This window comes from Numenius arquata, chromosome 8, assembly GCF_964106895.1.
Source record: "Numenius arquata chromosome 8, bNumArq3.hap1.1, whole genome shotgun sequence".
NCBI lineage: Eukaryota > Metazoa > Chordata > Aves > Charadriiformes > Scolopacidae > Numenius > Numenius arquata.
The window spans coordinates 5,176,263-5,196,783 of record NC_133583.1 but is presented as its reverse complement, the minus strand read 5'-3'; the positions used below and the strand labels follow the sequence as shown (position 1 = coordinate 5,196,783).

Below are 20,521 nucleotides of genomic sequence, written 5' to 3'. Positions count from 1 at the left end.
CTCCCCTTTACAACATAACTAACTTCCAAAAGCACTCTCCCAAGATACAAGTCTGGATGCTTGCTCCAGTACTCACACGGAACATCAAGGCATGGTCCCCTGCTATAAAATATGTGGCAGCAAGCAAATGGAAAGCACAGGAAAATACAGGCGAAAACAGGACAATAACTCTAAATCTGAAAGCTGAGACCCGATAGAGTCAGCTCAGTTGTGCAATCATTTATAAGATGAATGACAGTTTAATAGCCACTAGACAGTCCCCAGGGATCTGTGGTTTGAAAGTAAAATGGGTATTGTCTGTACCTCTTTAGGCTGTTTTCCAGCATGTTGTTGCTGTAAAAGTTGAAGCTGCAACTGTTCCTGTTGTTTCTTATAAAACTCTTGAAGCTGCTGCTACAAAGAAAAGGAAAGATGGTAAGTAACAAAGTGGAGAGCCAATTCAGTGTCCCTTTTGGTGTAACACACAAACTGTGATTTGAAAAATAGCATCCTTTTATCTGTAATGGTCTGACCTTTAGTTTGAAACTCGACAATAAATTCAGTGCACACTGACTATTCTTGGCATTATCGTTTGAAAAGTAATCTCCAAAATGAACTGATGAAAAACATACCATTTTCTACACAAACTAATTAAAATAAGGCAAGGAATGACCTTTGATTGTAACAACAAAGCCAAAATGCCCTTGCTGAGAGAGCCTGGCGAATCTCTGTTGTGAAACACACATGCTTTCTAAATGATAGGGTTTGACTGTATTAAGTGTTGTTCAATACATGCATAGACATCCTGGGAAATACTCTCCTCCTCTCCGCTCCCCAGATGTGCGCGGCGCAGGGCAGGAGGGAGCCTGGCAGCCAGGAGGGAGCAGGCAAGGTCGGGCTGGGGGAGGGAGGGGAGGATGCTGACGCCCACCCGGGATTCCTGAGCCCCCGCTGTGCCGTAACCTATGCTACCGGAGCCTCGGGGCTCCTCCGTGGGCAGCTTTCGGCTGGAAAAGGACCACGGGCTGGGAGAAACACCGACACACCGCACAGCGTACGTGGGCTGAAATCAAACCAATTAAGGCTCGCAAACCTCTCCGCTTTTATTGCCACCGTTTCCATAGTCCTTTACGGTTCCAGATGGACATAACGAGGTCTAAAATGGGAACTATCGCCCTACTACCGTGTTTATTCCCATTAGTCAGGGCACGCCATGCTTTCTGGGGGATGCAGGCAAAAGCAACAGGGACATCTGCCGAAGTCCTGACACTTAAATACGCATCTGCATTATTTAGCTGATCTTGGAAACACTCCTAGCACTGCTCCCTGGACTTGTTTCCAGTAGCTATTTCTAGAATTAAAAACAAAAGAGCAGTCAGTTCATCTCAGGAGCCCAGCTGCTCCGAGGTTCGGACCCAAGATGTGGGCAGCATCTTTCCCCAGGGAACCTTTTGGGAGGTGAAGCCCTTTGGCATCTTTAGGGGCCACCCGGGCAGCCGTTAAGGAAACAATTACCTGTTGAAGCATGAGTGCCTGCTGCTGTTGGAGCAGGACTTGGAGTTGCTGGGGAGTTAGCACTTGTTGCTGGAGGATCTGCTGCATTTGCTGGGGAGTGATCACTTGAGGTGTCATCATAGCCACCGACACTGGAACCTGGAGCGGGAGAGAGGAGCAAAGAGGGGTCAGAGCTCACGGTGGCAGCTCCTCCGCACCACCCGCCGTCCCCACGCCTGGCGTCAGAGTGCCGAAGGAGAGAGAGTCCTTACAGCCCACCCCGGCACACGGGTACCCGCCACATCTTCCTGGCAGCAGAATTCCCCCTTTTACAAAACGTTATTATGACGGGAATTCTTTAAAGCGAGCAACATGGCAAACCCCAGTAAGATTTATTTATTTTTACAAGAAAACGTCAACTGAGTCCTTTCCCTCCCAGAAAGCCCTTGCCTTCCATACAGAAATCCAACCACCGAGTATCCCGCGCTGATGGGATCTAGACCCTATTACGACAGGTTTTTAAGAAAATTGAAGGAAGGCTCAGCGATGTGAATAACAGCACTAGACTCCTATGCAATTTTAACAGAAAGGCCCTACCACGATGTCTTTACCATTCCATATTCACCCAGCATACAGATGCCTTCAATTCTTTCATATTATGTGAGATACCATTAAAAGCCGCTTTCCATGACATTTCAGTGACAAACAGCTACAGTGATGAACTTGATAGCATTTCATATTTGCAACTGTTAACACGTTTCTGCACGGGCATCTTTGCAAGGAACCTGTACACTGTATCTGAAAGGATGATGTCTTGTTCAGATAAAACACTGACATTAAAATGACAGGCTGTCTTGGCCAAGGTTACACAAATTGTATTCAAGCGGATACCTAATGACAATGCTATGAATTCTGCAAGCTTTCTAGAATGTAATTTAGCTATTCAAAATAATCACTGCACTTGTGTTTAATTTGCAGACTACATGAGAACCATTTTGTCAGTCCTAGTAATGCAAGAAGACTATTTCCCTAGAAACCCACCCCTCTACCCTCCACCCCAAAAAAGGAAAAGAAAAGGAAGAGAAAAAAAAAAAAAACAACAATAGAGGAAAAGACAAAACCCATATGAGTTTTAACAGTAATATTTAAGCACCTTACTTTTCTATAGTTTCAAATCAAATAGGTGACAGCACAAAACTAAAAGCAGTAAAGGATATACTTTGCTAAAAAGGATCTCCTGTCATCTCCTGTATTACAATAAAAGGTAATAATATGTTTAGCACTTTTTCTGTGCACCACTTTTTAAAAAATCAGCAGACAATAGCTGATCAGAAGATAAAGGAGTTTAAAAAAAAAAAAAAAAAGTCTTCCAGTGTAGTAGTAAGCAAGAGAGAAATGCAGTATTAATTTTATGTAACATAATGTCTTAATATGCAGTTTATCTTGACTTTTTCACATGATTTGTCCTGTCATTTGCATAGCAAGCTCTCATTCCTAATTTCACAGTCATTATGCACTGATGTCCTGATTTCTCAGCATCACTAATTTTGATGAACTAAAAATGGTTCCTGAAGGTCAGACGCACGTACACGGCACATCTCCCCGTGTTGTTGTGTACACGGCGGGTGCCAGGGCCAGATGCTGCCCTGAAAACATTTGCCCGAGCAAAGCCTCGGGAGGGCTCCGACATCCCATCAGCGCGAACGCGGCGGGTCCCTCCCTGCGCTCCCCGTGGCACCGCGCGATCCCACATCCTCCATGTGGCCCAGGCAGGTGCCAACGCAGGCAAATGAAGATTTAATTACGGGTCAAATGCCAGTCCCACCGAAGCCAGCGGCCGTTCTCCCGTGGCCGGCGCCGCTCGCCCCTGCCTAGGGGAGAGCCACCGCGCCGTGCCATCACCTGGCCACGCAGGACCAGCTCCGGGGACACTGAGTCATCGGGATGGGTAATCCCATTAATCCAGAGTATCTTAATCCGCAGTCTTTTAAAAACTTTTCTGGGAGTAGAAAATGATTTAATTAAATACTGCCGTCACTATCTTCGCCCCGAAGCGTGACTCACCTTCATTATTCTCATCCCCAGAGAAGTTTACTTTACCCTGGGGTTTGTACTACCTTTCATTGAAGTCGGACTGAGCAAAGAGGAGAGGAAGCATGTTTAAGTGTGTTTTCTGTGCCCTTCTTGGAAGACAGACAACACAAATACTCTTCAGTCAGATTTATGACGACAAGCAGGGATACAGACAGGAATAGGGTGGGGTGCTGTAAGCCCTACACATTGGTGATTAATACGAAGGGCCGTATTCTGCCGTCAGCTATGAAGAGACAACTCCCATTCACTTCCATGGCTTTTTGGCACGTTTATCTTGGGATAAATCTAAGGATTTGGCCCTGCCTTTGAAAACTGGCCATGTACCTTCCGGTGAAGAATCTCCTAGCTGCACACTCTTTGCTAGAACAGAGGCACTTAACCAGCAAGACAAAAAAAAAATTAATTTTATATATATATATATATATGGCACACCTAGGAGTACAGGTCTGCATTGATCCGTTCAATTTCATTTTACCATCTGAAACCACATTTTCACACCACATCTGCGTCTCTAGAGAAGGTCCTGCCTTCCATTTATAAACACGGCTAACAGCCACGTTTACCCCGAGTTTGTGCTTCAGGCTTATCACGAAAGCAACTTACGGAAACCTTTCACAAAGAAAATTCAAATAAACCAGAAACTCCCGTGTTAAAAAAATGACAAGCGTGGGCACACGTACAGTTGGAGGCCTTTAAATAGTTAAGAATGATGGCCTATATATCCACTCTCTTAACTCCCAACGTCCAACTTTTTCATGTAGCTAGTCCCTAGTAATACTGGGAATCAAAGGGCATGCAGCACCAGCAATAGGCTATTATAGCCCACACTTTATTACCCATTACTACCGAGGTCATTAGCGGTAAGAGTGATTGTACTGGTCTTAACCTATTGATCATTGTAACTACTATCATTTAATCCCGTGTTGAATGTCTGGAAAGCTGCTAAAGGCACACAAGAGAGAGTGCTTTAGCGATGAGAAATATAGCCAAAGCTTGGAAATTACACTTTGATTCATAAAATCTAGCCAGTGGTTTAAATCAATAGTATTTAAAACAGTCATGTAAGTTCTTAACTACAGCTCTCTAATATTTATGGGTCCCTTTTTGAGTGTATTCAGTCAAAACTAAACTTTATTTTAGATACTGTGCAATATACTTTACATTACGTTAGATAAAAAATATTTATTTCTGATATTTTGTCCGATAGTAAATGAAACCTAAACTGAGGGCTATAAATTAATTTTAGATTTCTATCTCTCAGATGTCAACTTAAATGTGTTGCCAAAAAAAATTACAAACCAACTTTAAAAATGGCTTAACTGTTTAAGTACATGAAAATGAGCGTGTTTTATGAGTTAACAATGAATCACAGAAGGCAGTTTATGAAGAACTAAAATAATTCTGTCTTACTGCCTTCAGGGAGTTGAAGTTCGAATTAAACTACTGGCAGATATATTTAAAGAATGCTAAGTTAGTAGGCAGAACAGAAATCAATCTTTTCTTTTTAAGTTGTTTATTTCTATTTTCCACATGAAACACGATTGTTGTTATTGATATGATTAATGAACTACTTTTGGTATTGTTGACTGATAACAATAGGGTGTGGTAGATACCCAGCTGCATGTAAACCTGGCAGCAAAGGTACAAATACAGCTGCAATTTGGCTTTCGGAGCCGTGCTAGTATAGACCTGCTGACATGCTAATACCATCAACGGCAAAAAATGTCTTTAATACTCACAATTGTTTTCCGACACTATTTCTCCCAGGGTTTTGCCTGCTGCTCCTCTGCATCCCCCCACCCAAGCCCTCCTGTCCCCCGCAGTCTCCGCCGCTACCCCCAGTTTCCAGCTCCTCAAAGGCGCCGTGTTTCGGGGAGACCGACCAAGGAAAACTTCCACAAACTTGGGCCAAGTTCACCTTTAACTTGACAACGGAGTTACAGCAGGGATGCATTTGTCACTCCTCCATACAACCCAGACAAGGGTCACGGGGATGAAAATGATTTAGTCCTATTTAATCATCTCCATTCCCCCATTTTCAGCGATATTAATATAATTAAATACTAGGCTAAATAATTTCAAGTAGTTTAATCTTGTATGAAGTGAAGGGGGGGGAAAAAAAAAAAAAAGAATACCATTTTCACACAACGTGCCTTCGACGTCGGATACGGTTGTGCTCCTGTTAACTGTTAGCAGGCATGCATGGAAGATGGGGAGGATTTCCTTAATTCATAAAGAATAACTCTGCCAGAAAATCCTTTTTCTCCTGCAACGTACGTTCATACTCGATTTCGGTGAGACCTCATACCGGGCACCTTGGATTTCCAAACAGCAATTCTTCGGTTAAAGATTTTGCGATAAAAGTGAAACGGAGCAAAACACAGCTGAACACAGAGCGAGCGAGTAGCTGAGGAACAGTTAAAAATAAAAGTAGATACAGCTAGGCAAATACAATTAACTGGAGCTGTCTTATTAGAAAGCTATTACGTGCGATACATTTGAAATGTAAAAAAAAAAAAAAAGAAAGAAAAAAATCTCAGCCGAAACAATGCAAAGCAGCTCTGCTCGTGCCACAGGAGCAGATAAACCCCTGATACCCTGGCAGGGGGAGAAGCACGATGCCACAAGGCAGAGCAGAGCCCAGCAGCGTGAGAAGGGCTGAAGGCAGGACCTGCTTCCATCCCCAGCCTGCAACACTCCCGGCATCGCATTTAACCCTCCAAAATAACAACAACAGACAACAACAACAACAACAAAATAATGCCGCTGCTGGAATTATTCACGCAGAAACTGCAATGCTGTTTCATTATGCAAAATGGAATCTCACTTTTAGACTTAGTTATTTTGCCATAATACGGTACAACACATTAAGACAGGTAATGTTTATTATATTAATGTAAAATCAGCTAAGTAGTCTGCCATTAGCATAACTGTTCTCTCCCTAACAATACAACTCCCTAATAAAAGAGGGGAGGGGGGGGGGAAACCCTCTTTAAAATTAAATTAGCATTTTATTATTATAATTTTGTTTATTATATTTTATCAGGAGGGAAAATCTCCCTCTGACCCAGGGAAGGCAGTACGATGGGCTACGCTGACATTCCCCGGCATGTCAGGATGTCTGCTGTCTTCTCTATTCTCTCCTAGCTGAGGAAAAAGGCGAATATTTTCATATTTGTTTACAGAATGAAACATCCGATCTTATCTACCACTTCTCATGCATACCAGGTTTCTCACTAAGTGCCAGGATAATTGTTTCTGCTATAATAAATACCCATTTAATTTGCATAAAAATATAAAGTTTACATAAATTAAATCCTTTCTACATCTAACATTTGTCAAATAGAGACTAAACCGGAACACACACAACCAAATACTCATTTAATAAGCTGAGTGAGATTTCAACCTCGAGATTATCATCATCATTTTTCACGTTTTAAAAAGTTATCATTTTTGTTTCCTGCTCCAGCATGAAAGGAAAAATTATAACCTGCTGTACGTGGTTGCGAACAGTGGTGATACTTTATAATGATTCAGTTCAAAAAAATAAAAGAAAAAAAATCCTTATTTTTTTTCAGAGTTTAGGAAAGGAAATGTTAGATCAACATATTCTGCCAAAAAAGCCTCAAATAAACCAAAAGCAATCCTGCTTAGAAACATTCAAAATACCCCTAAAGCCCTTGAAAACCCCTTGAAACCCTCTCTTTCCCAAACACCCTTAATATACTGAGAATGATCATCATGTCAGACTCCTTACATTTGTGTATTAATTCATTAATACATTAAGGAGAGCTTAATTAAATAATAAAAGACCGTGATTGAATCGGCAACATTTAATATGCCTAGAATTTCATGTGAGCAAAAAGGAAGTGTTACACAGAGGGGCTTTTTTTTTTTTTTTTTTTTTTTTTTATTTCCCTCCTATGGCAGATTTTTTAGAACTGCAGCTCCCGACAGAGATTTCCAGGGAAGGATGAGCCCTCTCTCTCTGCTCCCTGAGTATTTTCTCCTGCACGAGTGGAACCCGGAGCCGCCTGCCCTTCAAACCTGGGGCATTGGAGAAGACAAATATCGTCCTGGCCAGATGGGAAGAAATTAGTGAGCTCTCGAAAAAATATTCACCTGGTTAAATCATGCTGTTTATTTCCCAAACCAAACCAGAGCTCTGCCTCAACACTGCGTTAGGCTTTGCCGCTCGGGTTGCAACCGTAGCCTTTATAACAGTTGTAAACTTTATTTGCTTGAAATGTGCAGTTTTTCACACCTATGGCAGACACCTACAGCTGAACATCACAGCTAAGCACAACGGTGCAAATTAGATTCTAATGAGAAAACATCAGTTGCTTCTTTGACAATCTTGCCATTCAGTGATTTAGTTCTAATGAAGACACACTCCAACCAGCGAGCTCGCCGTGTTAAAGGTCAAAGCACGTTCAAAAAAACGCCTCGCAAAATCAAGGCAAATGGGAAACCCATAAAGAAACCTTCTCATAAAGTGGCGTGGCAATTAGAGTAATTGTGCAAAAAGCCGTCTTCGGTAAAAAGTAAAAGAAATTAAGCTGCCACTACTGTAACAGGTTAGATGAAAATCAAAATTTAATGTATTCTCCCTTGTGTCATCTTGTTTTGTCAAGACATCAAATAGAATTGGAAAGTACAAAATAACAAGCCCTTGAGAAATCACAGAAGCCGACCTTTTTGATGTTGTTGGTTTACCTTGTTCTCAGTTATTTGAACAATGATGTTTCAGATTTAAGGGCAAGATAAAGCTTAAAAATTAAAACCCGTTGTCAGTTTGGGGAGGAGGGGGTGCTGTCCCTCCCAAACAACAGAGCATCTTACCTAATCAATGAAGGCAAATCCGTCCAAAACTACTGCACAGAACAATTAGCAATTCCACTTATTAGTTCAACATTTGTCTAACATTCATTCAACTTCAGCACAAGCTACGCATCCTCCTGCTAGCAGAGGAAACTGTGCTGGAAAGGTTAAAAAGAATTAAAAAAAAGAAAAAAAAAAAGGAAAAAAAGGAAAAAAAAAAAAAAAGGCTGGGGCAGAGCTCTTTGCCAGTGCTGCTTCTCTCCCCAATCTCTACACGGCCACTTCAGATCTGCAGATGAGTGCATGAGGTATTTTTTTCCCCTTTCCTTCTAACTGGAAAGCAAAGCTGAGCAAGCAAGCACCTTATAAAAACAAAAGAGTACAGGACATTTTAACTGAACTACAGCAAAGTAGTTTCCAGTAATGCAGTTCTGCTTTCAATAAAACAAACAAACTGCTTAAAACCAGCCAAGCCTTTCACCAAACAATAACAAATTTAGCTTATGGTGTCAGGACTTTCCCACAATCTAGTTTTGCAGGTGTTGATAAAACTACCCCTGCTACCGCTTTTCCCTCCCAAAGAGGGGAGAAAACAACATCACTAAGTTATCTTGCTACCGGGAAACGTTTTCATCCAGTAAATCCAAGTGCTGGGTCCTTCCAGCTCAGGTTTGTCCACAGCAGCTCTGAAATGACTGAGAAATACAGAGCAAGAAAGCACAAGAGCTTTGCAACTCCTTAAAACTTTTAAATGTACAAATCCTTCTCCCCCTTACCTTTCCTTCAGCTGCCCAGGGCATGCACTCACCGATACAGAAACCAAAGCATTTTACACTGAAATAGCAATTTGTTTAGCTTCGGGATTTTAAAAAAACACCCCGATCCTCAAGCAACACCAGCGCTCGAGCGCTGCCAGGTTAAAGCACTGCCTGAGAAACGGCCCTGACTGCCCTATATCACTTTCAGTGCCTAAAAAAAAATAATAAAATAATAAAAAAACAAATCCCCTTTAACCTTCTCCAGACAACTGTTGCAAGCCTTTTTCTTCCTCCCACACCACCAACCCCAACTCAGCTGGCGCGGCCGTCAAAGCCCCACCGTCCATTAGTGCAATAATCCATCTGTGACCCATTACAACCCAGGGGCGACACGTTACGACTCGGCGGTGCTGCCTGAGAACTAGTTACGCCCCAGCAGAAATTTCAGCGCCGGGGCTTGAGAGTTACGCTTCCGAAACGTGCCGAGGGCTCATCCAGCTGCAGAGCGACACCAGGCACCCACACCTTCCTCCCAGCGGCGAGATTCCCAGAAAGCCAGCCCTGGGATTTCATTTCTTCCCTGTCAATCCCATTATATTTACGACTTCTCTTTAGTTCAGCTGAGTGACTGGTCAGAGCCTGTCTCAGAGCTGGGTTTGTTTTGGTTTGGGTTGTTTTTTTTTTTTTTTCCAAAGCAAAAATAAAAAATAAAAAAGGGAGGGCACAACGGTACAGCAGGGTAAACTGTGTGTTAAACAAGACCAAAAAAAAAAAAAACAACCAACAGCCACCACACCACCCCAACTGTAGCAAACAAACAAAAAAAAATAAATATTTCAAAGCAGCCCTTCCTATCATAAGCTTTCTGATGATTTATGGTTTACCAACTCAGCAAGGTTACGCAACACTGCATGCCTTTAGATGCATTATTTGAGTCAGTTGAGATTTAATTAAGATCACAGCCTCCAAAATCCCTGTCAAATGAAAATTCACAGAAGACAATACACTATATATCCTCATGCAGATAGTCTCCATTCCATGCTCTGGAATAACATAAGTTAATCCTCGTTTCTATGGTGGCAGACAAAAGTTCACTAATTTTGTTTTCTTTTGACACTTGTGTTGTTTTCTGTTTTATGTCATGAGATCATTCCCTTTTGAGAAGGGGAGGGGAGCTGATATAGGGGGAGAGGAGGGAGAGCAATATGTCTGAATATGGCAGCAGATGTATTTTGACATTCTCACAGCTCTGCCGTGATGTCATCAAGTTTTCATATAATTAACCCCTGCCAGTAAGAGCATCATTTCATGACATCTGTCCATTGGGAAGAGGGGGAAGGAGTCGAGGACAAAAACATGAAAAGTGCCTCCATCTCACTCTCACACTAAAACCAAAATCAAACAAAATTAAATTAAGGCCACAAAATAGCATTCGCATCTTCCGTATCAGCGACCGACTTTTCCCAATTCATTATCTGCCCCAGCTGCCTCCTCACCTCCGAGGTGCTCTGAAACCACACGCCCAAGCTCATCCCCAACCCCTTCTCCTCCTCCTCCTCCTCCTCTTCCTCCTGACGGTCCCGGCGCTGGGGAACCCCTTCCCGCTACAGTCCAGTTCCTCTATACGCTGAACATCAGCACGTTAAATAAAACGGCATTTCTTACAGGGAAATTGCTAGAACTTTACCTCGTTCCAGTGTATTTCTGTTTGCATTATCTTAATATCTGCTCGCTTATCTCATGGTTTAGAACTGACAGGTGCTAGCGGTCTTTTGTTTGACAGGCCACTACACAAATAACTGTCTTGCCTGAAAGGGCTAATGCACTACTAATGAACAATAAATCAACTTTGATTATAAAGTGTCAGACCAATCAGTTTGCAGTTCAGCTCTATCGCCGTCTAGGCCAAGGCAGCTACTCCGTTTAGGCAGGATTTTGGGTTTCATCTCTGCAGCCCTTATCAATGAAATTTTTTGGAAGTAGTCACCGGAGATCGCGGAAAACCCTCCGACAGCGGATTTTCCGCTGGCTGGGAAGAGAGGAGAGTACCTGCTCTGAGATGCTCCCGCAATAAATACACGTACACTCAACAAAAGCCATTTCTTAACCAGAACAGAAGCACGCTCGCTCTAATGACACATTCGCATCTAAACACCTATTTCAGCCCTGATTTTTAAAACGGCTGGAAGCAAACAGAACTGCTTTTTAACTTGATGTAAGGATGCGCAAGATGCCTGAAAGCTCTGCACAGCGAACATCCCTAGGAGGGGCCCGATCCAGCAAACACTAATTTAGCAGGGAGATTGCCCACTGCTCCGGGGGGAGCGACTCCCCTCCTGACACGCACAAGTCAGTCCAGGATTGGGCCCTGGAGCACCAGGCACAAAAATTAGCTCTAATCCAAATGAAAAAGTCTTTAACTTTTGAAGTTTACATATAAAAAAAGGCAAACTAGCCTGCGCAAGTCACTTTTTATTAGAAATAAACTTTGGCGATTTGTAGTAGTTCGCAGTTCAGCACTCACTGCTAGAATAAATCCAACCATTTCGTTTTCATAAACAGATCTTAGTCACCCCGAATGATTCACATTTCCTGCCACCAAACTTGTTTTTATTTAAAAATATAAAATGGGAGCTCTTCAAACGCTGGCACGGGCACCGGGAGGAGTGCGGGGCGTTACGGAGGGGCTTTCCCCTACCCCCAGCACCAGGACGGGGGTCGAAACCACCCCCCCACCCCCCCGCCCGGTGTTTGGTAAAACAAGCTGGCTTTGAAGGAGTTAATCCCAAAGAGGAAGAGTGTATATGCACTTTGCTCTAAACTTACCACCCACTTCCTAAGGGTTCCCTCCTCCCCACCACCAGCACCACCACCCCCCCCTCGAAAAACCATCTCACTTGCCCCAACACACTGCCTCGCGGGGCTGACGCTTCCCTCGGCTCCATCCAGATCCCGTTAGGTTGATTTCACCGGGATTTATACCGGCAGTGTCAAAAAACAAAGCTCGCTCACTTCCATCTCCCCCCACCCACCCCCCCCAGTAAATTGACCGGCGAATCCATTCAGCCATCCCGGCTTCCTGACATTTAAACCCGACGAAGTATTTTACCCGGCTCCGGCCACTTTTCCCCTTTTTTTTTTCCTCGCTCTTCTTCAACAAACTACGTTGCCGAAGTGAGCGCTGCGCGGCCGGTTACGCGCTACCCCGCGCCGGCGGAACAAAAGGCGGGCGGGACACAGAAACACCCCCATCCATCACCACTTTTTAAAAAAACCTTTAGCGCAAGTTGCGCGGCGCGGACCCGCTCCCTCCCATCCCCTTCCCTCCCCGGGCGGTGGCGGACACCGCGGAGAACCGGCCGGCAAAGCGGGACGGGGACAGGAGGAGTCCCGTTCGGCTCCTTCCAGTTTGGGACCGGCCACCCCCCCCCCCCCAAACCCCCGCACCCCAAACCCTTCCCCCGGGGGGTAAGGCACCCACCTGGGGGGCGGCGGCGGCGGCGGGCGGGCGGCGGGCCGGGCCATGGAGCGGAGGGGCGCGGCGGCGCGGAGCGGTGCGGAGCCTCCGCGGGTGCGGGCGGAGTGGCGGGGCGCGCTGCTGGCGGGGGCTGCCGCCGCGCGCGCCGCCACCCGCGCGGCCCGGCCCCGCCCCGCCCCGCGCCGCCGCACACCCCGCCCCGCCCCGGAACGGCCCCCCCCCCCCCCCCCCCCCCCCCCCCCTCCCCGTCCGCGACACCGCGATCAGAAACTGCTTAAAAGCTGCTGTGTGTGTCCCCCCCCACCCCCCCCCAAAAATAAATTATTTTGAGGGTGCCGGGAGCTGCGGGGGGGGGTGTAAGGGGGAGGGAGGGAGGGAGGGAGGGAGGTGACAGCCGGCACAAGGCTCCCGGCAGCGCCACGCAGCACCGCGGGAATCTCCCCCGCCTTCCCCGGCAACTTTCTCATCTCCCGGGGAAAAAAAAAAAAAAAAAAAAAAAAAAATAAAATTAAAAAAAAAAAAAAAGTGGCTTTTAGTCGCCTTTCCCGAGAGTTCTGCCCCCGGAAGCTCCGGGTTTCAGTATCAGGTAATAACAGTAATTAAAAAACAACCACAAGAAGCCTCTAAGAGGAGTTTTCGCGCCTGGCCCGCAAATGGGACCCCCGGCTCCCCTCCCCGCCCCGAGGGGACACCGGCACAGCCAGGGGATGCCGCGGCTCCCCGCCCCGCAGCCCCCCCGCAGCAGAGCCGTGTCGGCGGCACCCCAGTGACAGCGGGGTCAGCCGTCCCGTGTCACTCCCAACCGGCTTCCTCAAACTCCCGGGGGGCGAGCCCAAGAAATACTGCCCGTTCCCCCCGCAAAGTGATGTCCCCCAACCCGGGTACCGCCACCGTCCCCGTAACCCGTCTTCTCTGGCCCAAAAAGCTGCTACCCACTTCACCTCGGGCAGCAGCATCTGGTCACGTCTCTCCTACTATCTCCATATTATTATTATTTTTTACATTTTCACCGAGTTTCTGAAGGCGCAGACGGTTACTTCAGGTGGGGGCGGGATGGCAGAAGCCGCCCTGACACCCTTCCCTGGCAGAGCCGGACTTTTATTTGCCGGGTGGGGAGACAATAAATAAGCCCCCATTAGTTCTGCTGCTGAAGAACCTCACAAGGAGCAAAGACAAAGGACCCGATTTACTGACAACTTGCCATCTGACGTTAGACGGGACGTGATACGGATTGCTCTCCACCCCTAAAGTGTTTTCGTGTCAGATAACAAATTTATTAATGGGATTTTTTTTCAGGTCACAAAAATGTGACCCCACCCTCTTATGAATATTTAATAAGGGACTAAGGGCATCTTTTGCAAGACCCTAAATCTGCCAGAAACAGCCTACATGAATCAGAAAGCGCCTGCCTCTTAAAGGGGCACACATGCAGCAGCAGGTCAGCGCAGAAAGGGCATGGGAACAGCCGGTATTTATAAGTATTATCATATCTATCTATATCTATGCAAAGATAAATAGGCACACACTCCAACACACTGGGCGCTCAATAATAATATAACCCGGTAACGCAGGCAATGAGCTAGTAATAATTATCACCCGGTGCTTAAGAGAATCCTTCCTGTCCCGGACTTCACAGTAATCTCAAGGAACTCAAAGTGCTTTGAGGAATATGTCACAGAACACGCAGACTGAACTTTTCAACAGTTCCTCTTGCGGATCACCTCCTCCCGCCTGCTGCATCCGCGCGGAGCATCCCTGTGGCAGCGTCCCCAGCCGCGCTGACGGCGAAGGAGCATCGGTGGGGGACGGCTCTGCGCGTTTCACACACACCCCCTCACCGGCTTTTGCACGCAGGGGCCGCGCACCCGGGCAATCTCTGCGGACCAGTCGCAGGATGCTCCGCAGACCCCAGTCTGGAAATCTTCTGATCTACCTTGTCACCCCCAGCACAAACTTCTCACACACGCGCGGCCCTCAGTCCTGTTAAGTCACATCGACGATTCTTATTTTCCAATACGGCCATATCCAGGTACACGCAGCTCAACGGAAGACCAGTGCCCTCCTCCTGCCCTCATACGCCTTTAGACCAAGCTCTGACTCACTATACTTATAAAAAAAGGAGACTCTATGAAGCCACCGCTTTGCTCAAGGCACTTCTTTCCAGGGGCAAAGAAAAAGGGCGATGTGGCAATGCCAGCACAGGGCTGGCTCTGGCACTGACAATTCTCCCCAGCCTTGGGCAAGTCACCAAGACATTTTTGGGTTTGGGGTTTGTTTTTTTTTTAAATGGCTCTCACATTGAGGATGCCTCTCTCTCTCTCTTTCAGTTTGCAAAATGTCTGGCCTGGCTCCGGAGCTGCCCGCACACCCAGCGTTTCAAAGGCAGTCGACGGCCTCAACATCTCTGCCTCCTCATCTGCAAACCGGGGATAATACTACTCATTTCAGGATCTTCTGTCGGCCGATATTTGCAAAACACTCTGAAAATGAAAGGTGCTGTCTAAGCACCGAGCGCTGGCCACAGAACCTGCAAGCCGTATTTTTAAAGCATTTTATACCCTTTCATATAAAAGCTTCGTACCTGCAAGCTCAGCCAACATCTGCTGCGGGCTTAAAACTTCATCCCCTTAGTAACAGAGATGGTAGCACTTGTGAAGTAAGGTCACCATGAAATATAAGGCATTTTTAAGCCAGCAAAATATTTTAAAAGACCAAGAAGAACCATAAACTCCCACTTTAATTCGTTTCAATTACTGAGTGTCGTCACAGAGAGAGACAATCAGACAGGGATGTTCACCACTGAACACACAAAGTGACAAATTAAAAATACCGGGGATGGAGCGTGGCAGACTCGGTGGGTATTTGGCACCACGTGTCCACGAGATCTGACCCACATTAAGTGGGGGTATCAACGTTTAGGTGAAAGAAGATAATCACCAGAGTTTAGCATGGATACTAGGCTCTAAGGTCCAAGTCGGAGGAATAGATTATGAATTACGGTGAAGATGAATAGAGTGGAAGAAATGATTTTGTTGTGCCATTATTTTACAGGTACATTTTATTCACGGACCTATCCATGCAGAAGCCACGGACTTGCCTACAGAAAAGCCTCAGCTGCTTGCGGGGAAAGGGAGAAAGAAAGAAAAGACAAGAGAACCACACAGTGCTACCTCCTCTAACCAGAGTTAACCTGCCCCAAATTAGGAAATTTTACATCTAGTCCCAATATGAGGCAATTTCTACCCAAGACAGCAATTCATCTCTTCTGTTCCTGGGGATGCTCCTCTGGACAGGCAGGGCCAACCAGGTCCCCTTCTGCTCCCTGGAAGCAGATGGTGGGCCAAATCCTGCACCCCCCTCCCCGAGTACAAACCGGGATGAATTCAGGTGACCTTCGGTGCCGTCGCTCATGGGCAGCACCTCTATGGCACCCGCCGGAGCCAACACCAAACCTGGCAAAGGCGAGTGCCAAACTCTGCTGCTGGGCACACGGGGCGGTTAAAAAAGCAAGCTGCTCTTTGCAGTTCCGAGGGAAAAAAATGCTGTCTGGGATCTTATTCCCACTCCTGGATCCCCAGGCCCATTTTTGTGGGGTTAAATCACATTTTCCTGTTTTGAGAATGCTTCATTTTCCCTTGTTGCTGTTTGAAAGACCTACAAAAACAAATGGGGAAAACAACTGACTAAACAGGAAACAGTGAAACTTATTACCCACAAAGTGCTGAGAAAAAGGACAAAGTAAACATTCTTATTTTTTTTTTTCTTTTTTGGTCCTTTTTAATAATCTCAGCTAATGCCCTCATGGTAAAACATCTCCAGGCAGAAAAGTGATTTTGAGGCTGATGGTGTCTCTAACAAAACAGACCACCAAAGCAATTAACATTTCGGGAACGCCTGGGTTCCTGTTGCTCTCCTTTTTTTTTTTTTTGATGTGAAGCTGTCATTTTCCTTATTGCCCCTGCAAATTCTGCATGAAGAAGGCTCTTTAAATCCCCTCAGTGTTGTACAATGGTTTAAATTTCACTTCATGGCATGCTTTAAATTACCATTCACATCTTCATTTAATGCATCATTTTATAATGCCAGTGTTACTAGTTAATTTATATATACACAGCAGGATGTGTCAACATTCAGGTGAGTTATGAATATGATTGTGCAGGAGTTATGGAAGACATTTCAGCAAAATTATGGTTCCCTCTAAACATAAAAATATTAATAATGAATCAAACATCACAGGTAAACAACAAATTTTATATAATTGCAGCCCCCCATGCTTCCAGATAAATAAATAAATAAAAGTGGCAACATTTTTGCTCTGCATTCGTATTTGATTGATCTTAATAAATTGCCATCTCCTTTCCTAATAAACTGTAATCTCTTGTTTCCGCCACAAAGTAAAATTTATTAGCACACTCTTCTACCAGCAGGTCTGCATCACTCACAGCACAGTGTGCAAATTGTTCCAAGTATGCTTGGGCATTACTCATAAATTATGTTTTCTGCCCCAAAGTACACAATATATTGAAAGGTAATCACCACTAACTGTTCTCGGTTACTTTCCTTAATTATGTGAGATAGCATTTGTGTCACGTACAGTAGAGGAAATGCTGCAGTTTCCATTAAAACTCCATTTTTTTGCCATGGGTTTGAAACACAGAGCGTTCACACAGAGAAAGCCTTCTTAGGACAGGAAAGGCTGGAGGTGGTATCTGGTAGGAGATGGCAACACCTCCACTTGAAAAGAACAACCCCAGTCTACCAAAATAACCTACTGGGCACGACGACAGCGAGGGAGAGGGAACAGAGAGGGAAAGTAGGTGTTTTGTCATGATGTTAAAGTTGCCATGGTAAGAAAAAAAACCACAGAATGAAACATCAACAAAACAAACGTCAATCAAACACATTTTTTTGCCCGTTAAGTATTAACCAGTGAACTCCTGGCCACCCCAGATGGACCATCTCCTGCTCGCTGCCTCTGTGCCGGCAGGAGGGGGCTGGAGCAGCCCCAGTGCCCCCAGCTTTGCATTTTGAGGTGCATCACCCCGGTGTGGGGCCGGTGAAGGTACCGCTGGTGTGAAATACAGCGTTAGACGCACTGCCCTCTCCTGGCAACCTGCTCCTGTCATCAGGAGGCTCCACGCTTCGCCCCATCTGACAACCACCGCCAAGAACCACCTTCCAAAAAACCCATGTCTACTTCCACAGCGACTCATACGCACCCACCCCTGTGCACACACATACATCGCCACAGATTTAAATGAAAATAAATGGGATTAAATATGGGTCCTTTTATGTAGAAACACCTATCAGTCCGTTAACACGGCGCGCTCGCACGCAGCCCAGGAGAGCTCAGCTGTACATTCTGGTTCATCTGGGGGAATAACCTCTACCACCGCCGGGCATCGCGCTGGGTTTTTACTCACTCTGTTGGGAACGCGTGTCGGCGTATTTTCAATAAAACACCTTCTTAGCAGTAATGGGCCACTGTTCTCATTTCAATGGTCCCCGAGGTTTCATGATACAGTATATTTAGCTGGCTCATAGTTCCAAGTTTTCCTCCAACATTCAAAAGCTATTTTTAATTTTTTTTTTAAAGAAGGCAGCCACGAGAAGAACTTTTGCTCATCTTTTCTTTACGGAGGAAAAGAGTTAACTTTGTACATGCAACAAAACAACTCGAGTTATTTCCTAAAGAGGTTTTCAGGCAACAGCCCTCATGGTTAGACTGGAGCACGTGGAAAAGCTGCGGTGCTGCTGATGCTACGTGGGGAGGGAGTTTGAAAGCGGTACTGGGATCTCTGCTCCTGCTGCAGTGAATGGCACCACAGCTTCAGGAATTAAATGCGCCTCCAAAACGCCAAAAAGCAGCAGAACAGTGTGATTTGCAAAGGTGGCAAACAATGCTAAACCCAGGAAGACTTAACTGCAGGCAGGAGGACACAGAGGAGCCCTCTGAGATGACCTCTGGTTGTCACACCGGACTTGCAAGGTATGGTTGTGCAAGGCAGCACTGAACTACCAGGAGGAGCTACTAAGGTCCCCGTGCCAGGTTCCCCTGAATACAAATAAAAGGTTTTCTGGAAGCAGGGCAGGGCAAGGGAGGCCTCCTCGCGACCACCACCCTGCGAAACACGTAGGGTGCTTCTCCTCCTCCTCGCTGCCTCTGGGTCAGGAGCATCCCCTCACTCAGCCCGGCAGGATGGGGGACGGGAGGGGAGGAGAAGCCGGTAACATGCTGCAGGGCAGGAGAAGACCCAGCTTTGTCACAGCCATCCCCTGGCCTTTGGCCACGTCAGTCACTTTGATGGTGCACGTCTGGTTTCACATGGAGGAGGAACAGCCATCCGTACAGGCAAAGCAAACACCCCGACTGTAGGACTTTGCTCTCGGATCCCTTGGGGTCATCCGACCGGCTCAGAGCCCTTTGTGTGGCACTAAGCAGGGATCGCTGAGTGCTCTGGGGTTTTCCTTTGTACTTCCCTTCACAGCGCCACGTCACGATCCATCAATTCTTCCCAAATAAACGGGGACCGAACTGAACTCAAGGACAGGGTCCTCCCCCCAAGCTTCCCTTCCCTGGGCAAAAGGGGCTCTCGTCTGCAACAAAGGGTTATGACCCATGGATGTTTCCTATCCAAATCCAGCTGCCGCTTATCCCAGTCCTTTGAGCCAGAAGGAAAAAAGATGATGCTGAGAGGAAGTGGGTGTCTGAGCCAGGAGGGGACGCAGCGGGGCAGCCGGGACCCACTCCTTCGCTGCACCCGTCGCAGGAAAGGGTGGACAAGCAAATAGAAGAATTTGTCTGGGGCTCCTTAAAACATATTTGCCTTCCCATCGCGAGAGAAATCCCTCAGATGTGCCTGAAGACTTGGGGCAGGGCGGCTTGGGTCGGGAAAACACAAACTTGCTGCAAAGTGTAACAACAGAGGAATAGTAAAAATGTCCATTTCTGTGAGAAGAATGTTGGAAGGGACCTTAAAGATCATCTGGTTCCACCCCCCCTGCCATGGGCAGGGACACCTCCCACTAGACCAGGTTGCTCAAAGCCCCATCCAGCCCGGTCTTGAACACCTCCAGGGATGGAATTTATGCTCTGGCAGGAGACGACAATTCTCTGCCATTAAATGCAGCCACTTTGGGGGCGGATGGTGGCAGCAACTTCGCCACGCAGAGCTCTGGAGGAATTCAGGACACCTGAGGCACCAAATCCTTCACTGGAATGAAATTGCAGGGTGATTAAGCAGAGAGAATGTAACTATCCAAACTGTAATTTGGCCAGCACAATGGATCTAACACCCCTATTCTTGGGAGGAAAAAAAAAAAATAAGTACTGTATTTGAAGTTCAAAATCTAATTAACTATTTGAGAAAAAGAATTCTGTTTTTAAAAGAAAATTCCTAACAATATAAGGAGAATTAGTGCCAAAGTTTTTGAAGAACCGCATAAAATGGTATGAAAAACGTATGATATTGTAATAATAGGAATGACTGGATTTGCTCAAATGTTCCTTATACCTTATAATACAAGAATAAAATACAGTGTAAATCCTTCTATCTACATAAGTTCCCTGTACAGAAAAATCTCTCCTTTAATAGGTTTACACCTTTAACATGTATTAGTTTGGAAAAGTCCTAGGGTATAATTACACATCTTGGCTTGGCACATTAATAGCTGTTCCCTTCATTTACTGATTTCTTTTACTGGTCAATTTGCTATTTTACCACTCTGCTCTTACAGCTCGGCTTTCCCAGCAGCACCCTCCGCCAGCAGACCCTGTGCTGGGAAGGGGAGAGGGTCCCAGCTGGCCAGGGGCTGCATGATCCCATAGGGAGGTGGGTTTTGATACCTTGCTCTTGGCCATCTACATGGACGAAGCTCACCTGGGACGTGGCATGTG

General features: G+C 46.0%; 1 protein-coding gene across 10 annotated transcripts in view; it reads right to left on the bottom strand.

Annotated features, from left to right (window-relative positions):
* FOXP1 (forkhead box P1) overlaps nt 1–20,521 on the bottom strand; it is a 166,189-nt gene that overhangs the window by 70,715 nt on the left and 74,953 nt on the right. For 6 of the 10 annotated variants that reach the window (XM_074152037.1, XM_074152034.1, XM_074152032.1 and 3 more), the window contains 2 exons: nt 1,495–1,632; nt 304–393 (listed from right to left, as the gene is read on the bottom strand). The exons of 1 other annotated variant lie outside the window; for it this stretch is intronic. In XM_074152037.1, the coding sequence (XP_074008138.1) occupies nt 304–393; nt 1,495–1,632 (228 nt within the window). Of the gene's footprint in view, nt 1–297; nt 394–1,494; nt 1,633–20,521 lie in introns of all 10 variants that reach the window. 3 more of the 10 variants (XM_074152035.1, XM_074152038.1, XM_074152041.1) reach the window with 2 other exon arrangements.